This window comes from Rhinoderma darwinii, chromosome 7, assembly GCF_050947455.1.
Source record: "Rhinoderma darwinii isolate aRhiDar2 chromosome 7, aRhiDar2.hap1, whole genome shotgun sequence".
Taxonomy (NCBI): Eukaryota; Metazoa; Chordata; class Amphibia; order Anura; family Rhinodermatidae; genus Rhinoderma; species Rhinoderma darwinii.
The window spans coordinates 117568552-117595112 of record NC_134693.1 but is presented as its reverse complement, the minus strand read 5'-3'; the positions used below and the strand labels follow the sequence as shown (position 1 = coordinate 117595112).

Sequence of the window (26561 nt, the reverse complement as noted above, 5' to 3'; positions counted from 1 at the left end):
TGTCCGGTGTCCCAGGGATAGTTTCTGGTTGGCCGCTAGCGTTCCCTGGGTGTTGTGTCGCGCATGCGCGGCAGGAACCCGGTGGCCGCTATGACACAGGCTGAAAAGGGAGAACCGGAGAATGGCAGGGAGAAAGAGAAGGAGCAGCGGGGAGTGAAGCGGCCCATAGTGCCGGCAGCTATTCCTGAACCCCTGCAGGAGGTGACTGGGGGGGGGAGTAAATATTTCCGTGACAACCGCGTTGGAAATGAATGAACCTCAGTAGCAGTGTAAAAACCGGTGCAAAGGAAAAGTGGAGTAGTTGTCCATGGCAACCAATCAGGTTGACGCTCTCATTTTTCAGACACCCTAATGAAAACGAAAGAAGCAATCTGATTGGTTGCTATGGGCAACTGCTCCACTTTTCCTGTTGACACTATATACATATTATTTCACTTCACAATGCGACTTCCTGTGGACATGAGTCACATGACTACCACGTGTCCTCTCATGTATGAGGTTTCTGAGTGGCCAGAGTCTTTGGGGGGGGCATATATGAAGCAGTCAGACCTAAAAATGGGAAAAGTTCACCCAAATACTGGTGCGCAATACAAAACCATATTGCAGCCATTACTAGTCTGTATTGCCCCTTATATGCATAATATAATATAAAGCTTCTAGGAGAGAATATACGACACCTGAGCAGGCTGCTATTTTTATTTTATTTATGCAGGCTCCAGATAATAAAACAAATGCATATGAAATATATATAAAAATATGGCGCTCTGCATGTCCCCATTTGTGGCTGTATTCCGGATCGGTGTGACCCCAGATGTGGTGTCACCCTGCAGGTGAACGGTACCAGATACAGGTGTACGCGCATCAACTCCAACTGATCACACATCGATGGCCTACCGTACAGACGGACCTGCAATGTAAAATCCTGGAAAACCCCTTCATAGTGACTCCAAAACCAATATAAAAAGGGGGTATTGCTTAAAGCAGGGGTAGATTGACCGCTTGGACATTAGGCAAGTGCCTGAAGCGGCCAAAAAGCTTTAACTCGGTTATAAAATCCAAACCTCGAAATGTTAAAATCCTTAAAAAAAAAAAAAGGGGGTTGCTCCTTTAGGCCCCATGCACACGACCGTAAATACGGGCCCATAGACTTCTATAGGCCACGGGCACCTTCCTGTTTGCGTACGGGAAGGTGCCCGGGTCGTTGAAAAATATAGAACATGTCCTATTTCAGGCCGTAATTACGGCACAGACAGGTCCATAGGAGTCTATGGGGCTCCCGTAATTAAGGGAGCGTTGCTAGGCGACATCAGGGGATTTCAATTTTTGAATAAAAAGCAGAGAAAATAGCGTCTGAGCGATCATGTGACCCTTTTAAGGGGGTTGGACATGATTGTGACTTCATTTCCAGCCCCCTTTTTTTTACGGGTCCGTAAATATGGGTGGAATACGGATGACAAAGGACCTGTATTTACGGGAGGGAGAAAATCTTGTCGTGTGCGTGGGGCCTTAAGGCGTTGTCTCATAAAGAAAGCCCCTATCCATATGCCCTATCTGGGCAAATGGACATGTTCGATAATCAGCTGTTTGTCTAGGGGTGTCGGGAGCTGGATCAGGGGCGATCAGCTGATTGCTCCAGGGGTCGCATTTGGAAATGCGGTTTATTAACCCAAACCAAGCATACAGTATCACAGCAATAGTGGTTGGTAAGGGCCCCGTACTGCTCAGGGGTCCAGATCGTTCTCTCAGTTGGCCCCTGTCTTCACGGCTTGTTTTTTTAACCTCTCTGATGCTATATTTGGGGTTCTCGGGGTCTAGGATGAAGTCTGTGGCTGGTAAAGGATTGATTTGTAGTCATTGTGATCATTTCTATGTGTTTATTTCTGCAGCATATACAGTGTGACTATGTTGTGGTCGTACACCCTGGATCCAGCACCTTGCGCATTGGCAGAGCAACAGACACCCACCCAGCAGCGATCCCGCATGTCATCGCCAGGAGGCACAAACAGCCCGGGCAGCCTGTATCCTGTGACAAGTGGCTCCTCAGAGAGGGATTGAATGTAAGTTCACTAAACAGGGGGGGGTAATGATAAATGATTGGTTCTCCACAGGCCATAATGCCCCATTCACATCTTTGTCATGTCTGTACTTGGAAGGTCCTGAATATGAGTCAATAGTACTACATGCATCAGTCTATATTTCACATACACAGCATGTAACTATACTGAGGCCCTGTATAACTTTGTATTCCTCCGTGAAGTACTTTACAACATTATCTGTAACTTTAGGCCACGTTCAGATTTGACGGATTTCTGGTGCAGATTCTGCAGCAAAATCACAGTTCACAACATATCACGGTACAATATATATGGATGATGTTTCAAAAATGGCATACACATGGGCAAGATGAAGAGTTTCAAATCAATTATGTAGCAGAATTATGGTGGATTTCACTCTTTTGCTGTGAAATTAATGTTTTTATTGAACATTTTTAACTTTTTCAATCAAGAGTAAAGAAAATGCTCTGCTGTCGTTTCCCAGGTCACCCCCCCCTCTCCCTTCTTACATTGATTGACAGGGGCCAGGCAGTGTAGTAGGCGAGTTCACGCCTGGTCCCGTAGTGTCCTGAACGCGCATGCGGCTCTGCTTCATATTCTGCACATACGCAGAAGTACCGATCAAAACGATGACGTAACGGTTGAACTGGGCAACGACAACACAGCATTTTGGAGCAACAGTTACGCCCTCGTTGCTCCAAAATGCTCATTTGCATAAACGGAATAAAACTATTTTCTCTGCAAAGGAGGGACTCGTGACAAAAAGGTAATACACGTCAGTATCAGGTTAGCCTAATCTATAATACCCTGTTGCTAGTTTGATATGGACATTTCTGGTGACAGACTCCCTTTAAACATCTCTGACCGTTATCATTATTTCTCAACCTCATAATCTTTAAAAGCTTCGTGGTGTAATAAAGTCTATAATTAATCATAAGGCAGATAAAAGGGCGAGCGCAAATCAGTGATATTTCCCCAATATATTTAGAAACTAACACCCAATCAATCTTAATTCTAAGATCCTTATCCAATTTTTCTTGTGATTTTTTTTTTAAACATTATTTCCTTCATCCGCAAGAAGGAATTTTTTATATAGTGAGGACAAAAGTCCTTTCTTATTTTTTTTAAACATTCTAAAGATAAAAAAAAGGTGTAAGTGTAAACTTGATTTATTCCTAATAGCCAAAAAGGTGTGTTTTATTTGAAAATATCTGAAAAGGCCGTGATGATGGACCTTGTACAGTCTCTGCAGTTCAGTGAAACTTTTTCATTGTGCATTATTAAATAAATGTGATATCCTTGTGATGTGATCGTTTTTCCAAAACAAAGAGTCAGGGTGGCTGTCAAACTCACTAATTTTCCTATTATCCCATAGGGGGGGTGACTGCCGTAAAAGTATTTATCTTTTCCATGAGCTTAACCGTCCCAGACCCGCTGCTGGTTTTCATAGATAGACCCTAGTCCCAGTTCAGGAAATGTCAACATCCCAGCTTCCAAAAGTTTGGATACGTTAGACCCTTTGCCCCATAGAGTTTCCAATAGAAATCTATTGGCACCAAAGTTCTCCCAGTCCCGAAACTGTTGGAACAGAGAAGCCAAAAAATACCAGTCCGGAAAGGCAAAGCTCCCTTTATTTACAGGGTAGGTAATTGCACAATATTTAACCCCTTAATGACCAGCCTATTTTGGACCTTAATGACCAAGCTATTTTTTACGTTGTTCCATCGTCGCATTCCAAGAGCTATAACCTTTTTATTTTTGCGTCGACATCGCTGTATAAGGTCTTGTTTTTTGCGAGACAAGTTGTATTTTTTAATAGCACCATTTTTAGGTACATATTATTTATTGATTTAACTTTTATTAACTTTTTTTGGGGAGGGATAGAAAAAAATCTGAAATTTCGCCACTCTTTTTTGCATCCTAAATCTACGCCGTTTACCATGTGGTATAAATAACACAATAAGTTTATTCAGCGGGTTGTTACGATTGCAACGATACCAAATTTGTATAGTTTTTGTATGTTTTACTACTTTTACACAGTAAAAACGCTTTTTTTTCAAAATTATTTGTTTTTGTGTCTCCATATTTGAAGAGCCGTAAAGTTTTTATTTTTTCGCCGATGCAGTTGTATGAGGACTTGTTTTTTTGCGGGAAGACTTGTAGTTTTTGATCACTTTTAAAGTCCGTATTCACATAAAACAGCAATTCTTCTGTCGTTTTTTATTTAATTTTTTACGGCGTTCACCGTGCAGGTTAAGTAATGTAATAGCTTTATAGTTGGGGTCGTTACGCACGCGGCAATATCAAATATGTGTAACTTTTTAACTTTATTTTGTTTTTTTAATACTAAAGCATTGTGTAAGGGGAAAAAGTGTGTTTTTCATTTTTTTTTTCACATTTTTTTTTAATTAACTTTATTAAACTTTTTTTTAAACTTTTTAACTAGTCCCACTAGGGGACTTCACAATGCGATCCTCCGATCGCTATTATAATACACTGCAATACTTTTGTATTGCAGTGTATTACTGCCTGTCCGTTTAAAACGGACAGGCATCTGCTAGGTCATGCCTCCGGCATGATCTAGCAGGCATTCATTACAGGCAGACCTGGGGGCCTTTATTAGGCCCCCAGCTGCCATCGGAGACACAGACGCTCGGCGATCTTATCGCCGGGTGTCAGTGGGATGAGAGGGTGCTCCCTCTCTCCAAAACCACTCAGATGCGGTGCTCGCTATTGAGCACCGCATCTGAGGGGTTAAACGGGTGAAATCCATACTAATATCGATCTCACCCGGCAGAGCAGGGACACCCCCAGCCCTCAGCTACCTCTAGCAGCTCAGAGCAGGGAGATTTGACAGCTCCCTGCTCTGTTTACTTATTCCGATGCCGCGACGTAAAAAGTCTATGGCATCGGAATAAGGCCCGTTAGTGACCGACGTAAAAAGACTATGGGCTGGTCACTAACGGGTTAATGCAGGTTTTTTTCCCATTCTAAATGAAATCGTTAAAAATGGCTTCAAGAGTTTTAAACATTTTTTCCAGCAACCAGATCGCACAATTGGTGAAAAAGTGTAATACTTTAGGTAAAAAAAAACAAACATTTTTATCAGTGCTATCCTTGCAGCTCTGGTCAAGGGTAATTTATTTTACCCTCTGAAATATCCAAACAGGGGAATTATATTCAATGTGATGTAATCTGCAGGATCCCTACAGATTTTTATACCTAAATATTCAAATACCTCATCAAAATTTAAGGAAGAGACCTGACCGGGGGGTTTACCTCCGCTGAAAGATTTAACAAACTCGATTTTTGACAGTTAATTTGAAGGCCAGACGGATTACCGAATTTTTGGTATAAACAGAAGTCCATCATCTGCATATAATGAGATTTTATCAACCATATTCCCCAGTTAAAAACCCACTAAGACAAATCTAATTGACTTTGTTGCCTTTTTACAATAACTGCTGTTCCCACACTAGTGCTCACTGATACTCCTGCTTTTCGTGTTGTCGTCTCAGCGCGGTGACGTGTCATCTGTCACATGTAATGTCAATATTGGAAAGGCACCAAGGAATTTAAAGGGGTTTTCCCATAATCAATATTTATCACCTATCCACACCTGATTCCAGGAACGAGCTTACCTGGCTATCCCTATGAGCCCCATATGAATTGACCACCGCTGTATTCAATTTCTATGGGGCTGCCGCGGATGGCTGACTATGCGCAGTACCGCTCCATTCATATGAGGCATACGGGAGATCCAGGTAAACCTGTTCTCGGGATCAGTAGGGGTTCCAGCAGTCGGACCCCCGCCAATCAGATATTTTAGCGCTTATCCTGTGGACAGGTGATAAATATTGATTATGGGATTATCTCACTTAAGACGTTGACGGCTCATCTATTTTTGGAGGCCACCTATTCGGCCATTGACTGTAATGGGCCAACCATACAGACTCCTAAAAAAAATTGTAGATGTGAATCGGGTAATTTGGTGGGTACACAAAGGCAACCAAGTGATAACAGGATAAAAACCTGTCATGTTTACTGTCTGCGGTATGTATGGACATTGTATCTACATTGTATGTACCTTCTCCCTCATCAGTACACCAGGCGCTATAAACACTTCATCGGCCCTTAGGTGTTTTATACAGGTAATTATAAAGACCAATGGCGCGCACACGCCTTTAAAACACAGTATATAAAATCATAGAATTTTTCTCTCCCATTTTACTATATCTTTGGAGTCCTATTGAAAAAAAAGTACGCAAGACAATGTGATAACACAACATCAAAGGTTGTTTTTGATAAGTCTAAATGTATCCTACACATTTTCAAATTATCCAGTACAAAACATATATATATATATATCGTCTCTATCTATATCTATCTATCTATCTATCTATCTCATATCTATCTATCTATCTATCTATCTATCTATCTCATCTCTTTCTATCTATCTATATCATATCTATCTATCTCATATCTATCTATCTATCTATCTATCTATCTCATATCTATCTATCTCATATCTATCTATCTATCTATCTATCTCATATCTATCTATCTCATATCTATCTATCTATCTATCTATCTCATATCTATCTATCTCATATCTATCTATCTATCTATCTATCTATCTCATATCTATCTATCTATCTATCTATCTATCTATCTATCTATCTATCTATCTCATATCTATCTATCTCATATCTATCTATCTATCTCATATCTATCTATCTCATATCTATCTATCTATCTATCTATCTATCTATCTATCTTATATCTATCTATCTATCTTCTCCACTCTAGATCTCCTGTGTGCATCGGATCATGTTCTATTACGTATTACTTATACCACCATAGTTCGATGTTGCACGTTTCCTAAGGCTTTATAATCCAAAATCATCATGAAACTTTCACGTTCAAAATCTGTAAATATTTTTTCTAGGAACTTCCCCCAGCTGTTGAAAAATAATAATCTTTATTTATATAGCGCCAACATATTCCGCAGCACTTTACAATTCAGAGGGAACATGTACAGACAATATCAGACATTACATAGTGACAAATCTAATATACAATTCAAACATGAGGAGTGAGGACCCTGCTCGCAAGAGCTTACAATGTATGAGGAAATAGTGTGTGATACAAGAGGTAAAAGTGCTTGTTCAGAACAATGGTCCGGCCATCTTTTATACACATGGGGTGGTACACATAAAGCTGCATGAGCCGGTCACCAACAATGGTGTGAAATGGACAGGAGTTAAAGGGGTTATCAAGTGAATGGGAGAAGGCTGTAATACTGTGGACTGTTGCTACAAGTGTGTCGGCTCTTGACAGTATTAAAGGGAACCTGTCACCAGCATTTCACCTATTGAACTTTACTTATCCCTCACTGGCCTCTGCTATAAATCATTCATTGCCGTTATCCCCTCTCCTAAACTCCTCCTCCGACTGTAAATAACGGTCTGCAAACATTTTGCGCCTTTTATCGTAATAATCCGGTGTCCCTCTGTGCGCACATCCCAGAAGAGGACATCAATGCACAAGCGCGGGATTTTGTGTGCTGGGGGAAGGCGAGGAGCTGTCAATGAAAATAAGGAGGCGGGGTAAACTCGGAAAGACCTGAGGAATGAAGATAGGACTCTTTTCTGCTCATTAGCATATGGTGTGGGAACACTAAAAAACTGAATACTAAAGCTACAGACGCCGACTAAGAAGACAATTATAGGTTATATAGAGATATATGAGATTCAATTTCTTATGATGATTTTCTTCACTACCAGTGAAACGATCTGTCCGATTCTCTCTCTCTCCCCCATTACTACTTATTCCTTCTTCGTAATGGAACAAATATAAACATGGATCTAGTTTTTGTTGGAACTCCCACCATTGATGTTATTTAATCTTTTTTATTATTGCCCAAAATTAAATCTTATCGCAACTCCAGAGGTCATGTTTTTTGCTTTCTCATTGGTGTCTTTGTTTTTAGAAACTGGAAAGCAATGAACAGAGACAAAATGGATTCAAAATGGTGGATCAAGCGATCTGGTCTAAAAAGATGTCTAATGGGACCAGACGGATCCCTGCAGTTCCAGAGCAGGTAAGTGTTCAGAGGAGGCGCTGCAGTGTCTTAAGGTTGATGCTTTGTTTTCCATATACCATCTATATGAAATATGTTCAGTGTGATTATTTAGTGTAAGAAGTGGTGATTTGTCTTGAATACAACCCATCATTGTGTGTATAGCGCCTCCAAAATACACTTGGATTGCTTTAATCTGGCATTCGACACTCCAAAAATCTGGCAATCCGGAAACACACCAAATATAACTCCTCCTCATGTGGCTATATCGTCATAAAAATAAAAAAAAGTTTTGACTCTTGAAATGCAGCAACATAAAAAATTTTTTTTCCATGAAATGGGCTATTGTGCAAAAGTAGTAAGACATAGAAAAATCTATACGTATTTGGTGTATATGTATAGACCCACATCTATCGGACATTTAAGGGGTTAATATTCTCCTGTGGTGGCTCTTCAGAGAAATTGAACATCTGCTGCCAGGTTGTCGCGCAGCTTCTAACAAATAGAGATCGTCCAAAGTCAAGCACCTCTTTAAAAAGGGTAACTAAACTTTCCAAGAACTTCTGACATGTCATTGTGACATGTTAGAAGGTTTGATCGGTGGGGATCTAAGCACGGAGACCACCATCAATCGCCCAAACTAAGCGGTAGAAGCACTCGGGCGTGCAATGAGCTGCTTCGTTTCTTATCAGCTTTTCTCGGAAAGGCCGAGCAATTCTGTGTGAGACGGATCTTAATAGAAAGTCTTTGAGCCCGTACAACAATAACCTTGGTTTTCGAGAAAAGACGATCAGAAGCTAAGCGGCTCAGCGCTCATCCAAGCTCTTCTGCCGCTTGTTTTTAGCGATCAGTGGGGTCTCAGCGCTCGGCCCCCCCACTGATCAAAACTTCTGACATGTCACTATGATATGTCAGAAGTTTTTTCAATATTTAGCTCTCCTTTAAACATAGTACAATGAAAAACTCTGTAACGGTCTAATACACTTTGGGGGAGATTTATTAAGAATGGTCATTCCTACAAAATCTTAAACTGAAATTTTACGGAGTGAAATGCACCAAATTTATTAAAAAAACTTCTTAATACATTTGACGGATCTCCAACATTCCTAAAGACAAAAATGAAATCTACACCTGCTATGAGCACAAATGATAAGTCTGTTGGCAACTTGCTGGCCCAAACCCCTCCCAGTTAACTCGGCCCCAGGAGAGAAAAATTTTAAATTATTGCGCAAATAATACATGCCCAATAATGTGTCGCAAATGTTATGATTCCTCAGTATCACTGTACTATATTTACCACTTCAGACCAGTTTCTTACATGAGTATTAAGCATTTTCTTCTTTTTTACCTTTTCAGGCTAAAGCATACAATAAACAGATAAGAGCCGCGATATTGGATCATGATTCTGGAGTGCAATGGACCAACACTTCTTACAATGAAGAATACTTTGTAGGAGAAGAGGTATTTTCTTAAATCTGTAGTTTTAGGACCGTCCATCAATGTAAGGGCCTGTTCACATCACCGTTCGGCTTCCGTTTGGCTTTCCGTTTATCTCTTCCGTCAGAGGAACAAACGGAAAGTAGACGTTCCGTTTGTATTACCATTGATTTCAATGGAATTGATCAAAGTGTCCGTTGGCATCAGTTTGCTTCCATTCCATTAGGGATCCGTTTTTTGGGCAGAAACAATAACGCAGCCTGCAGCACTATTGTTTCCGTCGATAAAACGGATCCCTAACGGAAATGACATTTCCGTTTTCGTTTTATCATTCAAGTCAATGGGCCAACGGAAGCAGACGGCAGCAAACTGAAGGCATTCCGTTATTGCTTTCCGTCAAACACATCATTTTGCAGAGCTGAGCATGTTTAGAAATTGTTGCAACTTGCACAGTCTTCAAAAAACACAGACACTCCATTTTGAGCAGAGAAGTGCTCACTCTACCAAAAAAAAAGAAGGTATTTTGGGGTTTTGTCATTGTTTTTAAGTTTACATTTAAAATTTTACACGTCTGTTCACATCAGCGTTGGCTTTCTTTTCCGGGGTCCCGTCTGAGTTTTCCGTCGGGTGAACCCCGCAACGGAAAGTCAAACTGAAACCACAGCTTCCGTTTCAGTCACCATTGATATCAATGGTGACGGAAATGTTTCCATTCGTCACCATTCCGGCAGGTTTCCGTTTTAATGACGGAATCAATAGCGCAGTCGACTATGCATTTAGCTGTTTTGGGGGTATATATGGGTATTGAAGCGGTCTGCTCTGTGGGCTCTCTATGCATTTGGCTATTTTGGGGTGTATATGGGTATTGAAGCGGTCTGCTCTGTAAAGGGTCTCTATGCATTTGGCTGTTTTGGGGTGTATATGGGTATTGAAGCGGTCTGCTCTGTGGGCTCTCTATGCATTTGGCTGTTTTGGGGTGTTGGGGTATTGCAGCGGTGTGTAAATATGACTTTTTAAAGGACGCTGCCAAAAATGTTATATTTTCTTTGCACACAGCATATAGGACACTTGTGCGGGCAGCGTTTTTAAAGAATTTCTGGCAATATCCAAAGCACAATGATACTCTCCTCTGCAAGGTTTGCATTCAGAATGATTTGGGAACATTCCTTCTTCCTGGTCATCTCTTTCCTTCATCCAATAGGAGGAGTTTTTAAAAATGTAAACAAAAACAAGTAGTATCAACAATAACGGATCCGTTGTAAACGGATACGAACGGACGCAAACGGAATGTAAAGGATCCGTTTTACTGACGGATCCGTCAAAAACACAAATGAGGGCTTCCGTTTGTTTCCGGTTTTAACAAGGTTTCCGTTACAGTTTAACGGATCCGTTAAAACCAGAAGCCGAACGGTGATGTGAACAGGCCCTAACCTGTCTCCAACCCTGCAGGGTTAGGGACAGGTTACATTACATTAACAATACCTCTGCTGGCTTTCTGTATGTACTCGGCTCTTCCTCATATTTGCCTTTCCTGCCAATAGCGCTACATTTCTAGCAGAACACATTTTGAACAATTCCTATCTTTTACAGGTTGCTTCCCTTAACTGAAATGTGAATGTTTTGTTCCATCAGGCATTATTTATAAATCCAGCTGAGGGGTATAATATTCACTATCCCATTCGGCGGGGCCAACTCAATATTCATGGTGGACCTGGAGGCTCTCTCACTGCGGTGCTGACAGACATGGAAATTATCTGGTCACACGTCATACACAAATTCTTGGAAATACAACTGAAAGATTTAAAGGTGTGTTCATTGTCTGTTCATGTGAAGGAAACCCATTTTCTGGAAGTAGCCGGAGATCAAATTGTAGTTAGTTCTGTTGAGAAACCCTTATGGCCCTTTTACACAGGCCAATAATAGGGTGAGCGGGCAGTCACACAAACACTCATTGCCCTGTATAAACAGTGCAGAGATCAGCCGCAAACGCTCGTTCGTCGGCTGATCGCACATTTTGTGCGGCAAAAAAATTGGTCACTTGTCGGCAGCACATATCCCTGTGTAAACAGGGCAAGGTGCTCCCAACATGATGCACGTGTATGGTAATGAACGAATGTAGTAACAATTGTTTGTCCCCATACTAATGATCATTGCTCCGTTTGAATGGGGCAAATGAACGCCAATCGGCACTTGTTTAAAAGTGGTAAACGCGGTAAAAATCTGCTTTAAAACTGCATGTGTGATCCCAGCCTTAAAGGGAACCTGTCACCAGCATTTCAACTATTAAACCAGCAATACCAGGTGGTAGTGGGTGAAAAATCATTTCTATATAACCTATAATTGTCTTCTTAGTCGGCGTCTGTAGCTTTAGTATTCAGTTTTTTAGTGTTCCTGCACCGTATGCTAATGAGCATAAAAGTCAAAACTTCATTCCTCAAGTCTTTCCGAGTTAACTCCGCCTCCTTACTTTTGATTGACAGCTCCTCGCCTTCCCCCAGCACACAAAATCCTGTACTTGTGCATTGATGTCCTCTTCTGGGGTGTGCGCACAGAGGGACACCGGATTGTTACGATAAAAAGCACAAAATGTTGGCAGACCGTTATTTACAGTCGCTGGAGGAGTTTAGGAGAGGGGGTAACGGCAATGAACTTTTGATAGCCGCGGCCAGTGAGGGATAAGTAAAGTTCAATAGGTGAAATGCTGGTGACAGGTTCCCTTTAAAGGGGTTTTTCCATCAGAGACATTTATGACATGTCCACAGGATATGTCTTAAATGTCAGATAGATGTGGCTCCCACCTCTGGGACCCGCACCTATCTCTAGAACGGGGCCCCCTAAACTCCGTTCTACTGCACTGTGCTGTGGTTGAAGCGTGTGATTCTCAACCATGAATTATGGAAACAGCGTAGCTCGCTGAGCTATGCTGTTTCCGTAAGGCCCATAGTAGTGAATGGCAGTTACAGAAGCAGCGTAGCAATGCGAGCTACGCTGTTTCCGTAACTACCATTCATCTCTATGGGACTTATGGAAACAGCATAGCTCAGCGAGCTACGCTGTTTCCATAATTCATGGTCGGGAATCACACTCTTCAACCACAGCACAGAACAGTAGAATGGAGTTTAGGGGGGCCCAGAGGTGGGAGCCGCATCTATCTGACATTTATGACTTATCCTGCATGTAATACTACATTTCTCCATAGCCAGCATGTAATACTACATTTCTCCATAGCCAGCATGTAATACTACATTTCTCCATAGCCAGCATGTAATACTACATTTCTCCTGTAGCAGCCACTGCAGGAGAAGTGTGTGGCTAGCTGCTGCTTCCCCGGAGATAACAGCTGAATATCAGAGGTTTCTAATGTCGGACCTGCGGCGATCACCTTTTCGCGGCTTCCCTCTAAAAAGTGGTTGTCTTATAAAGTATAATACTGATCAGTGCATCAAAGGCTAATTGCACAATAGTCCTATGTAGAAGATGTTTTATTGTTTGTGCAAAAGTAATTTATTGAAGTTATTCATGTTTTTTATACTAATAATATTTGACAACTTATAATTTCGATTAATTATAGCGCTTACCCTTTCCAAAAACAATCTGCAATAAGTTAATCAGCTAAAGATTGGAAAATAATTGATCATTTAGACTTCTTACTGATATTTATGGGCCGTCTGCTGCATTACATCTTGTTTTATAGTAAGATTTCTTCACATTTCTTACAGTATTACCGATGTATATTACTCATTCCTGATATATATAACAGACAGCACGTGAAAGAGATGGTAAATATGATCCTCGTAAAGATGGGATTTTCAGGTGTGTTCACGTCTTTTAATATATCTTTTTCAAATTACACTTTTTGGTCCCTCGGAGGTTGAGACAAATTAGAGATCTATTCAAAGAAAAAAAATATATATCTATCTCAAGACTTATGAAGGGGACCCAGCTGGCCTGTAACACATAACTTCATGAAACAATATCGTTTTCTTCAATACAAGCTGCTTTTGGCCTCTTCTATTGGAAATGGCAACTTGAAGCTTTTCTTGGTTTTTACGGTCTCATACAATCACTATGCTAGGCTTGGATACACAAGTGAAGCGCTGTACAGAACAATACAGTTGTATGAATTGGAAAATACTCCACTAGGGGGCAGGTGTTTTTAGAGTGCAGAACCACTATGTCTTGGTTATGTAATATTTTCGTTTTTTTTTCTCCTGTAGGTAGACCTATGAAGATACCTTTAGTATATGTCACATTAAAACGTACCTAATTGCAAACTTGAAGCTTTTTACATACAGTTTCAAGAGAAAGTAAGTGAGCCCTTTGGAATTATCTGGATTTCTGCATTGATTACTAATAAAATGTGGTGTGATTGTTATCTAAAGGTCCATTTACAAAGGCCAATGATCGGGCGAACGAGCGCTCATACGAATACTCGTTACCGATCATTTCCTTGTGTAAACAGGTCAGCGATCAGCTGACGAAGGAGCAAACTCTCGTTCGGCAGCTGATTTTATAGTTTATGCCGCTCTGAAAATCATCGTCGGCAGCACATCTTTCTGTGTAAACAGGGGATGTGCCGACCTTAACCCTATCAAAACGCTGTGGCACGACCTGAAGAGGGTTGTACACGCAAGGCATCGCAGAAATATGACATAGTTACATAGGTTTTCCAAATCATCCATTTTTTTGACAAGCGTCTACTTTACGAGTGGTAGCTGAAAGTGTAACCGCCAACGGATTAGGCTTATCCTCTGCGTAGGAGACTCTGTCCTCCACTTTGCCTATGCAACCCCGCATTTTCTGCATATCTGGACGCAGTAAACTGACATCTATCTTGATCTCATCAATTTTGCCTGTCAGGGAGGTTTTACAAGTATTAATGGCAGATAATAGTTGTGTCGATACCTGACGTAGGGCATGTTCAGGATCTGTGTCAGAGTCCATAACCATCTCGTGAGTGGGAATCGCCATCTTTTGGTTTGGATTGAGCAGAGTGTGTTGCGCATGGGGTGGAAGTGCCTTTATCTTGGTCAGCTCGAACAAATTCTCGTCCACTGCGGATTGATGCTTCGACTTATGCATTTTCACTGAATTCAAAAAGCTGTAGACTTAGGAGACAACAAGCATATAACACCACAAGAGAGGTATCCCGAAAGAGGTAATGTATAGACTATAATGATGCTATAAACTCCCACCATAGGGATGTCCTAGAAGAGTTAATGTACCGTATATAGTCAAGAAGTGGACAGCAGTCACCCAAACTTACACAGTAGAAATGTCCAGGAAGGGTTAATGTATAAATTCAATAGGAGATAGTGTTCATATAAACTGCTATAGTATGAATAGAGATTCAGATATGTTTCAAGTAGAGCAGGAGGAATGTCCTAGGAGAGTTCAGGTGAATATTCAAGTGGAAGGGTTTGTTTTCGAGCAGTGCAGCAGCTCCTCCAAGTAGAGGTAATGTCCCTCTGGTAGGCAGCCTAGCTCAGGAGGGATATAATCAGCAATGAGTGGCACTACCCTCACGGTCCAAGGAACCAGGCATGCATCACCGAGAGCAAGTCAGGAGTGCAGGTCGGTCAAAACATGTTCGTTCGGGGGAATACCGGGAAACCCTTCAGCAACTGCAGTATACACAAGCGGTGTCCGGAGTCCAAACAGGCCACACACCAGGGCGGGTCACTCGCCACAACGGAGCACAGTAGCCGACATCCGTACACGGGCGGCCCCGAGGAAGATGTACAGCAGTTTACGGCAGGTAGGAGAACTTCCTTTCCGGTCCTCACCTCCTACGTGACCTGATAGGCAGCGCGTCTCATGAGGCTTTACTAGGCCTGCCATGTACCACGCGGTGTGAGTGGATGGCAGTTACTATCGCGTCCTGAGGTATCGATGAGTGATGCAGAAGATGGTATGGTCCGGTTACATCCTGTTGAGACATAATAGGCGTGTTGTTGGTACAGGATTTTAACAGGTTTAATAACGGTCCCCAAGAGCGCAGATCAAACACGACCGTCCATCTTGGCTGATGGTCACGCTCCACATAGTTACATATGTTAAAAAAGAAACAGATCCATCAAGTTCAACTTTTCTCAATTACTTACTCATCCTTCATTGTTAGATTAGTTATAACCCTCAATGCCATTCATCAGTAAATAAACATCTCGCCTTTTTTAAATGCTGACATAGTATCTGCCATTACTATCCCTTGGGTTAGGGCATGCCATAGTTTGACTACTCTAACTGCAAAGAACCCTTTCCTATATTGATGGCTGAAACTTCTTTATTCCACATGCAATGAATGTCCCCTGGTCCTTGGAAAGAACAGATTATGTGCTAGTTCTCCTTAGCTGTCCTACATCCTTTTTACAGTGTGAAGCCCAGAACTGAAACCCATATTCAAGATGTGGCCTTACAAGGGATATATAGTAGAGTAATATTACATTTAAAATCATTTTTTTATCTCTCTTTTTATACATTTTAAAAACCTATGTGCCTTTACAGCTGCTGCTTGACATTGAGTACTGCTGCTTAGCTTATTTGTAACCAGAATACCCAGGTCCTTTTCTTGTTCTGTTATTATATATTGATCTACTGAAACACATTTGCAGGGAGGAATGGTCTGAAATTTTTCCTCAACGTTCTGCAGATCTTATTTGTGGCTTCAGGAAACGTTTGGTGAAGGCGATTACTGCTAAAGGGGAGCTACAGGTGTAATGATGGGGGTAGGGAAACAGACAAGTGAGCCCTAATCTACCCGCCACTCAGTCCCTGCCTACTTGCAACGACCCGCCCTAAGCGACGGGGTACAACTGGGCGACGGTCCCTACGCTCAGTAAGTGCACGACAGACAAACAGACAAGGGTACACAGAAGCCAAGGGAAGTGGGGCAGTTGCCCACGGCAACACCGTGAGCAACAAGAGTGGTGAACGAGCCGAGTCAAATCAGGAGTGTACGAGGTACCAAACGCAGAGCAGGAGAATAGTGAACAAGCCGAGTCAAACCAGGAGTGTACGAGGTACCAAACGCAGAGCAGGAGAGTAGTCAGTAAGCCAGGGTCAGTATGAAGTAGGGTCAAATAGTTCAGAAGCTGCAGCAGGGCCAGGAAACCAAACGAGAAGAATCACAAGCAAAGGAGGAACAGGAAAGGCAGGTATAAATAGACAGAGGGCGGGAGCTAGCTCCGTCTGGCCAGGCTGCGATAGGCTCTCCCACTCCTAAGCCTGCCATCCTGAGTGGTGGAAGATGGAGTCAGTCTCACAGACATAGACTCAGGTGCAGACTGATTACCTATGGGCGTATACACAGAAGTTGTGCCTGGCAGATCCTTTACAACAGGTTAATAAGTTCAATGGTTAATTAACTTTTTTACTCCTTTTTTGCACTGTGTTTACTCCTTGTGCTCAATATAATACATGAACATAACAACTGTTTAGTTCGATTGTGTTTGTCTATAATTGTGACATAGATAACAATTAGATCAAATTTTATTGGAAATCAATGCAGAAATACAGGTAATTCCACAGGCTTCACTTGCCCCACACCTGTCCATGTAGTCTCTGGTATTGCAGCTCAGCTCTGTTGAAGTGTATGGTGATGGGCTGCAATACCACACACAGCCTGCTGAAAAGTGTGCCACTGTTTTATGGAAAAAAAGCAGCCATGATTTTCTAATCCTGATAATACCTTTACGTTTTTATAAGTTCATGTAAAACGTCACAAACCAATGATTTAAACTTTCTCTGACTTTTAATAACAAAATATGAGATGTAATATGGAACAACAGTTTTGTAGTGAAATCCTGTAAGTTTAGGACAAAAGCATTTGCTCAATTAAATTTTTAATATAACGAATATTAATGTGTTTTGTCTCTCAGGTGTGATCGTCCATCAGGAGTCAGTCTGCGCTGTGTACGGAAGTGGTCTGAATAGTGCCTGCATTGTTGATGTTGGGGATCAAAAGACCAGCATTTGCTGTGTGGAGGATGGTATATCTCATCGAAACACCAGGTATCAGCAGGATTCTTAAGACAATCCCTGTCACTATGACCTATTAGGGCATAAAGATGTCATAGATGCCGCTCGAGATCCCCTCTATAAGCCAGAGCGTTATAAATGGAAGCCACGATGAAGATGAAAACAGAGCCTTAGTCTTAAAGAGGCTCTGTCACCAGATTTTGCAACCCCTATCTGCTATTGCAGCAGATCGGCGCTGCAATGTAGATTACAGTAACGTTTTTATTTTTAAAAAACGAGCATTTTTGGCCAAGTTATGACCATTTTTGTATTTATGCAAATGAGGCTTGCAAAAGTCCAAGTGGGCGTGTTTAAAGTAAAAGTACAACTGGGCGTGTATTATGTGCGTACATCGGGGCGTTTTTACTACTTTTACTAGCTGGGCGTTCTGACGAGAAGTATCATCCACTTCTCTTCAGAATGCCCAGCTTCTGGCAGTGCAGACACACAGCGTGTTCTCGAGAGATCACGCTGTGACGTCACTCACTTCCTGCCCCAGGTCCTGCATCGTGTCGGCCACATCGGCACCAGAGGCTACAGTTGATTCTGCAGCAGCATCAGCGTTTGCAGGTAAGTAGCTACATCGACTTACCTGCAAACGCTGATGCTGCTGCAGAATCAACTGTAGCCTCTGGTGCCGATGTTTCCTCGCTGGTCCGACACGATGCAGGACCTGGGGCAGGAACTGAGTGACGTCACAGCGTGATCTCTCGAGAACACGGCTGTGTCTGCACTGCCAGAAGCTGGGCGTTGTGAAGAGAAGTGGATGATACTTCTCGTCAGAACGCCCAGCTAGTAAAAGTAGTAAAAACGCCCCGATGTACGCACATAATACACGCCCAGTTGGACTTTTACTGTAACACTTGGACTTTTGCAAGCCTCATTTGCATAAATACAAAAATGGTCATAACTTGGCCAAAAATGCTCGTTTTTTAAAAATAAAAGCGTTACTGTAATCTACATTGCAGCGCCGATCTGCTGCAATAGCAGATAGGGGTTGCAAAATCTGGTGACAGAGCCTCTTTAAAGGAAACCGGAAAATCCTTTCACACATTTTAAAAAATAAATAAATAAAAAAATGATATGTCAATCTTAGCTATCGACTCAACTGGAGAAAGAATCGACAGATTTATTAAAGGGGGTTTTACACAGGGCAATTATCGGGCAAACGATCGTTCATAGAAGGTTAGCGATAAGATGAGTGTGTGTGTCCGAGGGAGGGCAGTCTGATCTGGGCAGGCAAGGTACGGGGCCCCGCAGAGTGAAATCTACGCCAGCTAGGAGCTGAAATCTTTGTCACGCCGTGTTGGCCCCAGCCCTTTTCCAAAAAGTGTCAAGGACGGCATAAAATTCCCAAAAGTTGGAATTTTCAATTGCGACTCCTGGGCCTTTTTGCGACTTTTCTTCACTACAAAACTGGTCCAGAAAGGATGACTAATTCCCCCCCATACAATTTTTTAAAGTAAAGGTAACAAATTACTGTTATAGAAATGTGCATACATCTGACTTTTCTTTTATAGATTTCATAAAAATTCATAGGGAAAAAAAGATGCATTATATTTGCCATAAATTTTTTTGATGTAAACAGCATAACGGTCTACAATATTAATACAGTATTCCACATAAATAAATGGCAAAAGGGCACACTCTTCCCCTATAGGCAAATATTGGACACTTCAGGGACAAGTTTCTATACACTTTTGGTTAAAAAACAGTTCCCAAACTGCATATCAACATGGTGTAAGAGGGACCTTATTTATTTTTGTAATTCTTCAGACACAACTTCTGAATAATGTATCTATGAATAGGCCCGGCCTCTTAATGCCCCTGTGGAGACCTGGATGGGCACCATCTGTGCTATAGAAGAGGTGGTTGCACTTATTACTGACTCACCTCTAGTCCTTCTGCACTTTTCTTTTACTAGAGAGGATGGCAGCTGGTCTGTAATACAGGGACCAGGAATAGTAGTTGATGGGGGAGAGGGCAGAGAGCGGGGGGACCGGTAAAGAAAAAATACAATGGTCAAATCATGTTAACAGAAGTATAAAAAGGTAGTCCTGACGTTTAAGGTTATAATTGAAAGATTCCAGGGTTATAGGGAAATGTATGTAAACATGTATAAAGCAGAGCAATTGTTGTTGTTTTTCCATTGAAACAAATATTACTAAAATTGTTTGTTTGCAGGTTGTGTCTTGCCTATGGTGGCTCTGATGTCACTCGCTGCTTCTTCTGGCTTATGCAGAGAGCAGGATTTCCTTACCGAGAGTGTCAGCTGAGTAATTCACTGGACTGCCTTCTCCTTCAGCAGCTTAAGGAGACATTTACACACCTGGACCAGGTAGGATCAGCATCATGCTTTAATTTACACATTGAGACTATCATAGGAATGTATAGTGAAAGAGACTTCTGGTCCACACGGCACGTGACATAATTGCAATCGGGATATTTCTGCAACAAAGAGCCCGGTAAAAGGATGGCCTGCCCTACCTTTTACCAGGTGTACTTTACAAACGGGGGCCACACTAAAAAAAAAAATTGGTGGAGTGTCTCTTTAAATGCTCTGCATTTTATATCTGCAACCTGCGCCTGTTCCATCCGGTCTACAACTTCACAGGTCAGCCAGCACTTATAGAGCATGTTCTCTCCCCTACAACCAAGCCCGGTCGTGGTTTACTGAAGGATAGCAGCGTCACATCATTTTGGACAGTAGATAATTTCATTACTATACTTGGTTTTCATCCTACTAATTATCCTATAGTAATTGTAAAGTAGTCTTGTTACATTATTGTTTTTAAGTGGGTTATCTAGCTTTATGCAGATAAAGCATATTCATTGTATAATGAACGGTTGGGCAACTTATAATATATATAACTTCTAATATACTTTTTAAATTCCCCACCATTTTAAAGATCTCTGCTTGCTGTCTCTGAATGTCACATTTCTAAAACCTTTACAGACATAGTCCTGTTCACAGCTCTGAGTTTGTATCCATTCTGGCCAATGTATTCTAGGCACCAAACCGCTTGGTCTCCAAGCTGATATTTATTTTTTTCCTACACTAATGCAATTGTAGCAAGCCTTTAGCCGTCATATTAGTCCCGTACAGAATTTCCTCCTCCTGATATAAACAAATATGTTCCCATCTAGTGACAGAAAGCAGGGATCTCAAACAAGGGTCTACTAGCTAGGTTTGACAAGGGTCCAGTAGCCTCAATATGTAATTTCTAAGGACCGCTTCAATTGATCACGTCCCAAAAATTATACTAGATCACATGCAGCTGCTCAATCCGGCCAGGATCACACACACCGTTTTGATGCACTTTTTGGCTCCAGTTTTTTAGCCAAACACGGCAGTGGACACAAACGAAAGGCGATGCATCAGTCATTCCTTTATACCTTTCCTTTCTTTTGGATCCACTTCTGGCTTTGTTTGCAAAGATTGAGTCAAAAACTGCATCAAAACGGTGTCTGTGTGATCATGGCCATTTAAATATGTGATTTATCCCTAGCGTTCAATGTTATAACCTCCAGTTGCAATCTCCGGTCTGATCGCACATCAGGCATACCGCACGCTGGGTGGCACAGTTGCTGTGGCAACCGTACGACACCTGGAGACTTCCGTGCACAGATCCTATTCACCAGTCCATGCCTGATATCAGATCGGGTGGGAGATTGTAACTGGCGTTACACTTTAAAACTTGAATTTTACCACTAGATGGGGCTATTGAGTCATATTACTGCACATTTAAAAAACGGAGTCCTACGGTCTCCTCTCACACTCCAAAAAACATACTAAGATAAGATAATTGGCTTCCTATGACATTGGCCCCAATGTGTGTGTGACAGCTCCATCGGGCATAGGGACTGATGATCATTTCTGTACAGTGCTGCAAAAAAATGTTGACACTATGTAAGAGATGGCAATAAATAAGAATGTGTTTTGTTCAGGACATTTGTGGACTAAAGGATCACGAGTTTCAGGTGCGGCATCCAGAAACTCCGTCCTTGTTGTACCAAATGAAACTTGGAGATGAAAAACTTCAGGTAAAATCAATTGGTGATTTTGTATTATATTATTATTATTATTATTATTATTATTATTATTATTTTACACATCAGTGGAGTTTTCCATTGGATTGTAAGTAAATAATTATTGTAGAATTGATACAGTTTAACTCTTGCATAATCTTTTAATTCACTGCTATCCATTGTACCGCTGCATGTTTGAGCTTATACTATAATCGCTACCCTGTGTCTGATACTACATCAATAATTAGCTGGTACTATTTTATTAGCTTTTATACGGCTGGTCCTACACCTTACTGATAATGTTTTGTTTGCGTCCTCTAGGCTCCGATGGCTCTGTTCTATCCGGCTACATTTGGAATTATTGGCCAGAAAATGACTTCTTTACAACACAGATCACAGGGAGACCCAGAAGATCCTCATGATGAGCAATATCTACTAGCAACACAAAGCAAACAGGACCAGGTATGACAAATCCCCTTTCACTGTTAAAATTGTTACACATAAAAAGTGAATGTAAAAGGCAATGGTTAGACTGATACTGGTTTTCAGCGATATAATTCAATGTTGCTTAATAACCCAGATGTCTCAATGAGTTGTGCCATACTTAGCACTGCTACATCTGTGGGCATACCAGGAATGCCACGTCATAAAGATGCTTCAAAGTTTGATTGTAATTTCTTTGAAGTCATCTAGGGCGGCTGCAGACCGAAAGGCCATACCTAAATCCAGCATGTTTGATGACGCACGGAGCCAGGCCATAGATGTTGCGGATAGAGGACACATGATGGAAGCAGAGCTCGGGCCCTCTCATGGTGATGGCATGGGGCATAGTAACGATGGGGAAGAGACCTCTGCATCATTATTCTCCAGGAAAACAATGATGACTCAGTTTGAAGGGAAAGCACTGGGCCTGGACAAGGCAGTTCTTCATAGCATTGACTGCTGCAGTAAGACTGATATACACCTACCATTCATTTCAATGCCTCTGTCACCATGATTGTTTGTTGTCTCAAAGCTTTCCCTAAGATCTAATTCAAGATGTACAGGCATATTAGTACAGTAGGACTATATATATATATATATATCTTGCTTAAAAGAAATGAGTATCTAGGTAAAAAGCTTTCATGCGCTCAAGAATATTCCTAATTTCTTAGTCTTCTTAGTATTTGCTTAGTGGGGCACAGTCAGCGTATATGCCGGAAAAATCTGTTTTGGGGGTTTTTGTCTTTATTTGTTGGTGCTTTTTTTTAAATGGGAGTCAATGGCAGATGTAAGCAACTTTATAAGTTGTCTGACAATACATTTGACAGGAGCATTTTAAATACTGCATATAGTTAGGAGTTTGGGGACAGAAATTGAAATTGTAGACAGACATTTTGGAGGCTCTGAGGAATGGCCTTTTGTCACTCAGTCCCCCACCAAAACTAAAGTATACACAAACTGATCCCTACTCTCTCCTACACCCCCTCCCATTCCCTTGGATTAATCACCAGGGTAAAGATCTACACGTAGATGAGAATGTCCAAATAACAGAAATTCATGACCTAGGAGTTAGGAACGCACACTACTCCTATTGGGTTTCCATGCATGTCAGCGTAAGGGTGGGCTGCAAGGGAGAGAATAGCTATAAAATATGGTAACGTGCAAGAGATGTGATAAAATAAAATCATTGTATGTACCAGTACAGAGTTTAATGATTATAGTCATTTATTGTTGGTTTGTGTAAATCTCCAGATCTCAAATACATCTAAAAATAAATAATCTAAAATTAATGATATATAAAAAAAATGGCTTTCCTTTGACTGAAATTGACACGTTTCTTTTCAGTCTCTGATGACACAAAAAAGAAGATGTACAGCTCCATCTTGGTGGTCGGTGGGGGGTTAATGTTTCACAAGGCACAGCAGTTCCTGCAACATCGAATCCTCAATAAAATGCCTCCGTCCTTCAGAAGAGTTGTTGAAAGTGTGGAAGTTATAACAAGACCTAAGGTAAAATGTACATGTATAGTGACGTCGACCTGCTTATTGTTTGTCACTGTCCTTTTGTATTATGCCGTTTTTATGACATCGTATTTTACAGTGTTGAACAATATGGAAATTGTTATGGAGAAACTATGCACAAAAGCAAGAGGTGTTGTCACTCATGCCCATATAAGGGCCTGTTCACATCACCATTGCCCTTCCGTTGAGGGGTTCCATCGGAGGTTTCTATCGGGTTAACCCCTCAACGGAAAGGCAAACGGAAACCTTAGCTTCCGTTTCCCTCACCATTGAACTCAATGGTGATGGAAACCTAGATAATGGTTTCCGCCTGTCACCGTTGTGACAGGGTTCCGTTGTTTTGGCGGAATCAATAGCGCAGTCGACTCCGCTATTGAGTCCGTCAAAACTACGGAAACCTCAGACGGAACCCCTCAGCGGAAAGGAACGGTGAAGTGAACAGAGCCTAAACTGCACATTTAAAGGAGACCCTTGAACCTACTGAAATATATCAGATAATTGCTATTGTAAAGCAGATAATATTAATATACAATTTAATCTCGGTGCAGGAGACTTTATTTATATTTAGGAAACTCCTGTTATCTCCAATATCAATGCTTATAAATTGCAGTAGCATAAGGTTGTATCCATGTCAAAACAGTGCAGAGGAGCGATGTAAAATAACTATATTAACAGGCTTTTTCTGCAGTTGCAAGGATTTGTTTAGTCGCCTGGTATAAAATATTCCCACGTCCAACCCTTTAAGGGGAAAATAAAATGCTTAAAGAGGCTCTGTCACCAGATTTTGCAGCCCCTATCTGCTATTTCAGCAGATAGGCGCTGCAATGTAGATTACAGTAACGTTTTTATTTTTAAAAAACGAGCATTTTTGGCCAAGTTATGACCATTTTTGTATTTATGCAAATGAGGCTTGCAAAAGTACAACTGGGCGTGTTGAAAAGTAAAAGTACAAGTGGGTGTGTATTATGTGCGTACATCGGGGCGTGTTTACTACTTTTACTAGCTGGGCGTTGTGTATAGAAGTTTCATCCACTTCTCTTCACAACGCCCAGCTTCTGGCAGTGCAGATCTGTGACGTCACTCACAGGTCCTGCATCGTGTCGGCACCAGAGGCTACAGATGATTCTGCAGCAGCATCGGCGTTTGCAGGTAAGTCGATGTAGCTACTTACCTGCAAATGCTGATGCTGCTGCAGAATCAACTGTAGCCTCTGGTGCCGACACGATGCAGGACCTGTGAGTGACGTCACAGATCTGCACTGCCAGAAGCTGGGCGTTCTGAAGAGAAGTGGATGATACTTCTCATCAGAGCGCCCAGCTAGTAAAAGTAGTAAACACGCCCCGATGTACGCACATAATACACGCCCACTTGGACTTTTACTTTTCAACACGCCCAGTTGTACTTTTGCAAGCCTCATTTGCATAAATACGAAAATGGTCATAACTTGGCCAAAAATGCTCGTTTTTTAAAAATAAAAACGTTACTGTAATCTACATTGCAGCGCCTATCTGCTGCAATAGCAGATAGGGGCTGCAAAATCTGGTGACAGAGCCTCTTTAAACCGACGCTGCAGATACAGATCAAGATCTGAAGCCATCCTCACTGTATATATGTAGGATACATAAAATACATTTTCATTTTCAAATAGCCTTTATGTACCAATACCGTTAGGCTACATTCAGACGAGCGTGTCCGATTTGTGCGTGTAAAAAACGCATCGTTTTTCCTACATTTCATGTCTGTGTGTGTTGCGTATGGCATCAGTGTGCTCTGCGTGTAGGATGTGTTTTTCACATTTGTGCAAGCACTTCTTTTTTTTTTTTTTTTAAAGAAATGTATTTCTCTGCTTTTCTATATAACTGATGCGTGATAACGGATGTCGACCTTGTGCGGTTTGTGGTTTTCACACACTCATAGACTATGAGCGACTAGGTGCACAAAAAAGCACCAATATAGGACATGCAGTGAGCCTCACGCAACGAACACTCGCTGCATGAAAACTCACGCATGTGTGAATAGCCCCATTGAAATGTGAGTTATTTCAACGCACAGCGCACGATTGAGTATTACGCTCGTCTGAATGAGCCCTTAGTATAACGGTCACATCTTGTTTGCTTTTACCTAGGATATGGACCCACGACTGATCGCATGGAAAGGAGGCGCAGTACTGGCTTGTCTTGACACTACTCAGGAGCTGTGGATCTATCAGCGGGAATGGCAGAGGTTCGGAGTGCGCATGTTACGGGAAAGAGCTGCATTTGTTTGGTGAACTAAATGGACTTTTGTCTTGTAAATTTGGTTGTGGATGATCCCATTAATGACTAAATATCTCACTGTAACGAAGCCTGGCTAATACTCCAGCCGGCCTACAGTGCGGCGATAGAGAACGAAATGTATGACGGAATGGTTAATGCAAATTTTTCACAGGAAGATTTGTTATATTATTTTTATTAAGAAAAAATAAATCAATGTTTACAATACATGATGTCACTTCAATCATTGACCTCAAGAGTGTGATATAACACAATGCATCAGTCTGAGTGGTGTATGAGCGGTACGAGACTTCTCCAAGACTTACATACTGAGACCCCCTGCACACGGCTGTAGCCGTAAGCCCAGTCCGTAATTACGGCTATGGCATTTGCGGGCCATGCTCCCATTATAAAGTATGGGATCACGGTCCGTAAAATCAAAAAATAGGATATGTCCTATTTTTTGCGGATTCTTTCTATGGCACGGACACCTTCCCGTAAATATACAGGAAGATGTCCGTGGGCAATAGAAATAAATGGGTCCGTACTTGGACCATAATTGTGAATCAAAATTACGGCATGGGGCCTGATGGACTATCCTTAGGCCATCAATTTTTGTCCGACACTCCTGCCTATCAACAGAATGACGATCTAGGCTCTTCCGCAAGTGTCGTGTTCCCTTTGTTGT

The 26561-nt window shown here is 41.6% G+C and overlaps 1 protein-coding gene across 1 annotated transcript; it reads left to right on the top strand.

The window, feature by feature from the left end:
• Window positions 1–27: 27 nt before the first annotated feature.
• Window positions 28–26101, top strand: ACTR8 (actin related protein 8). The gene is made up of 13 exons (XM_075833899.1): window positions 28–201; window positions 1887–2057; window positions 8047–8157; window positions 9493–9597; window positions 11206–11379; window positions 13293–13386; window positions 17451–17583; window positions 19774–19927; window positions 21538–21633; window positions 21940–22080; window positions 22304–22565; window positions 23446–23609; window positions 25747–26101. Exons 1-13 carry the CDS (start codon window positions 64–66, stop codon window positions 25888–25890), a joined length of 1887 nt encoding a protein of 628 aa, XP_075690014.1. The 5' UTR covers window positions 28–63; the 3' UTR covers window positions 25891–26101.
• The last annotated feature ends 460 nt before the right edge of the window (window positions 26102–26561 follow it).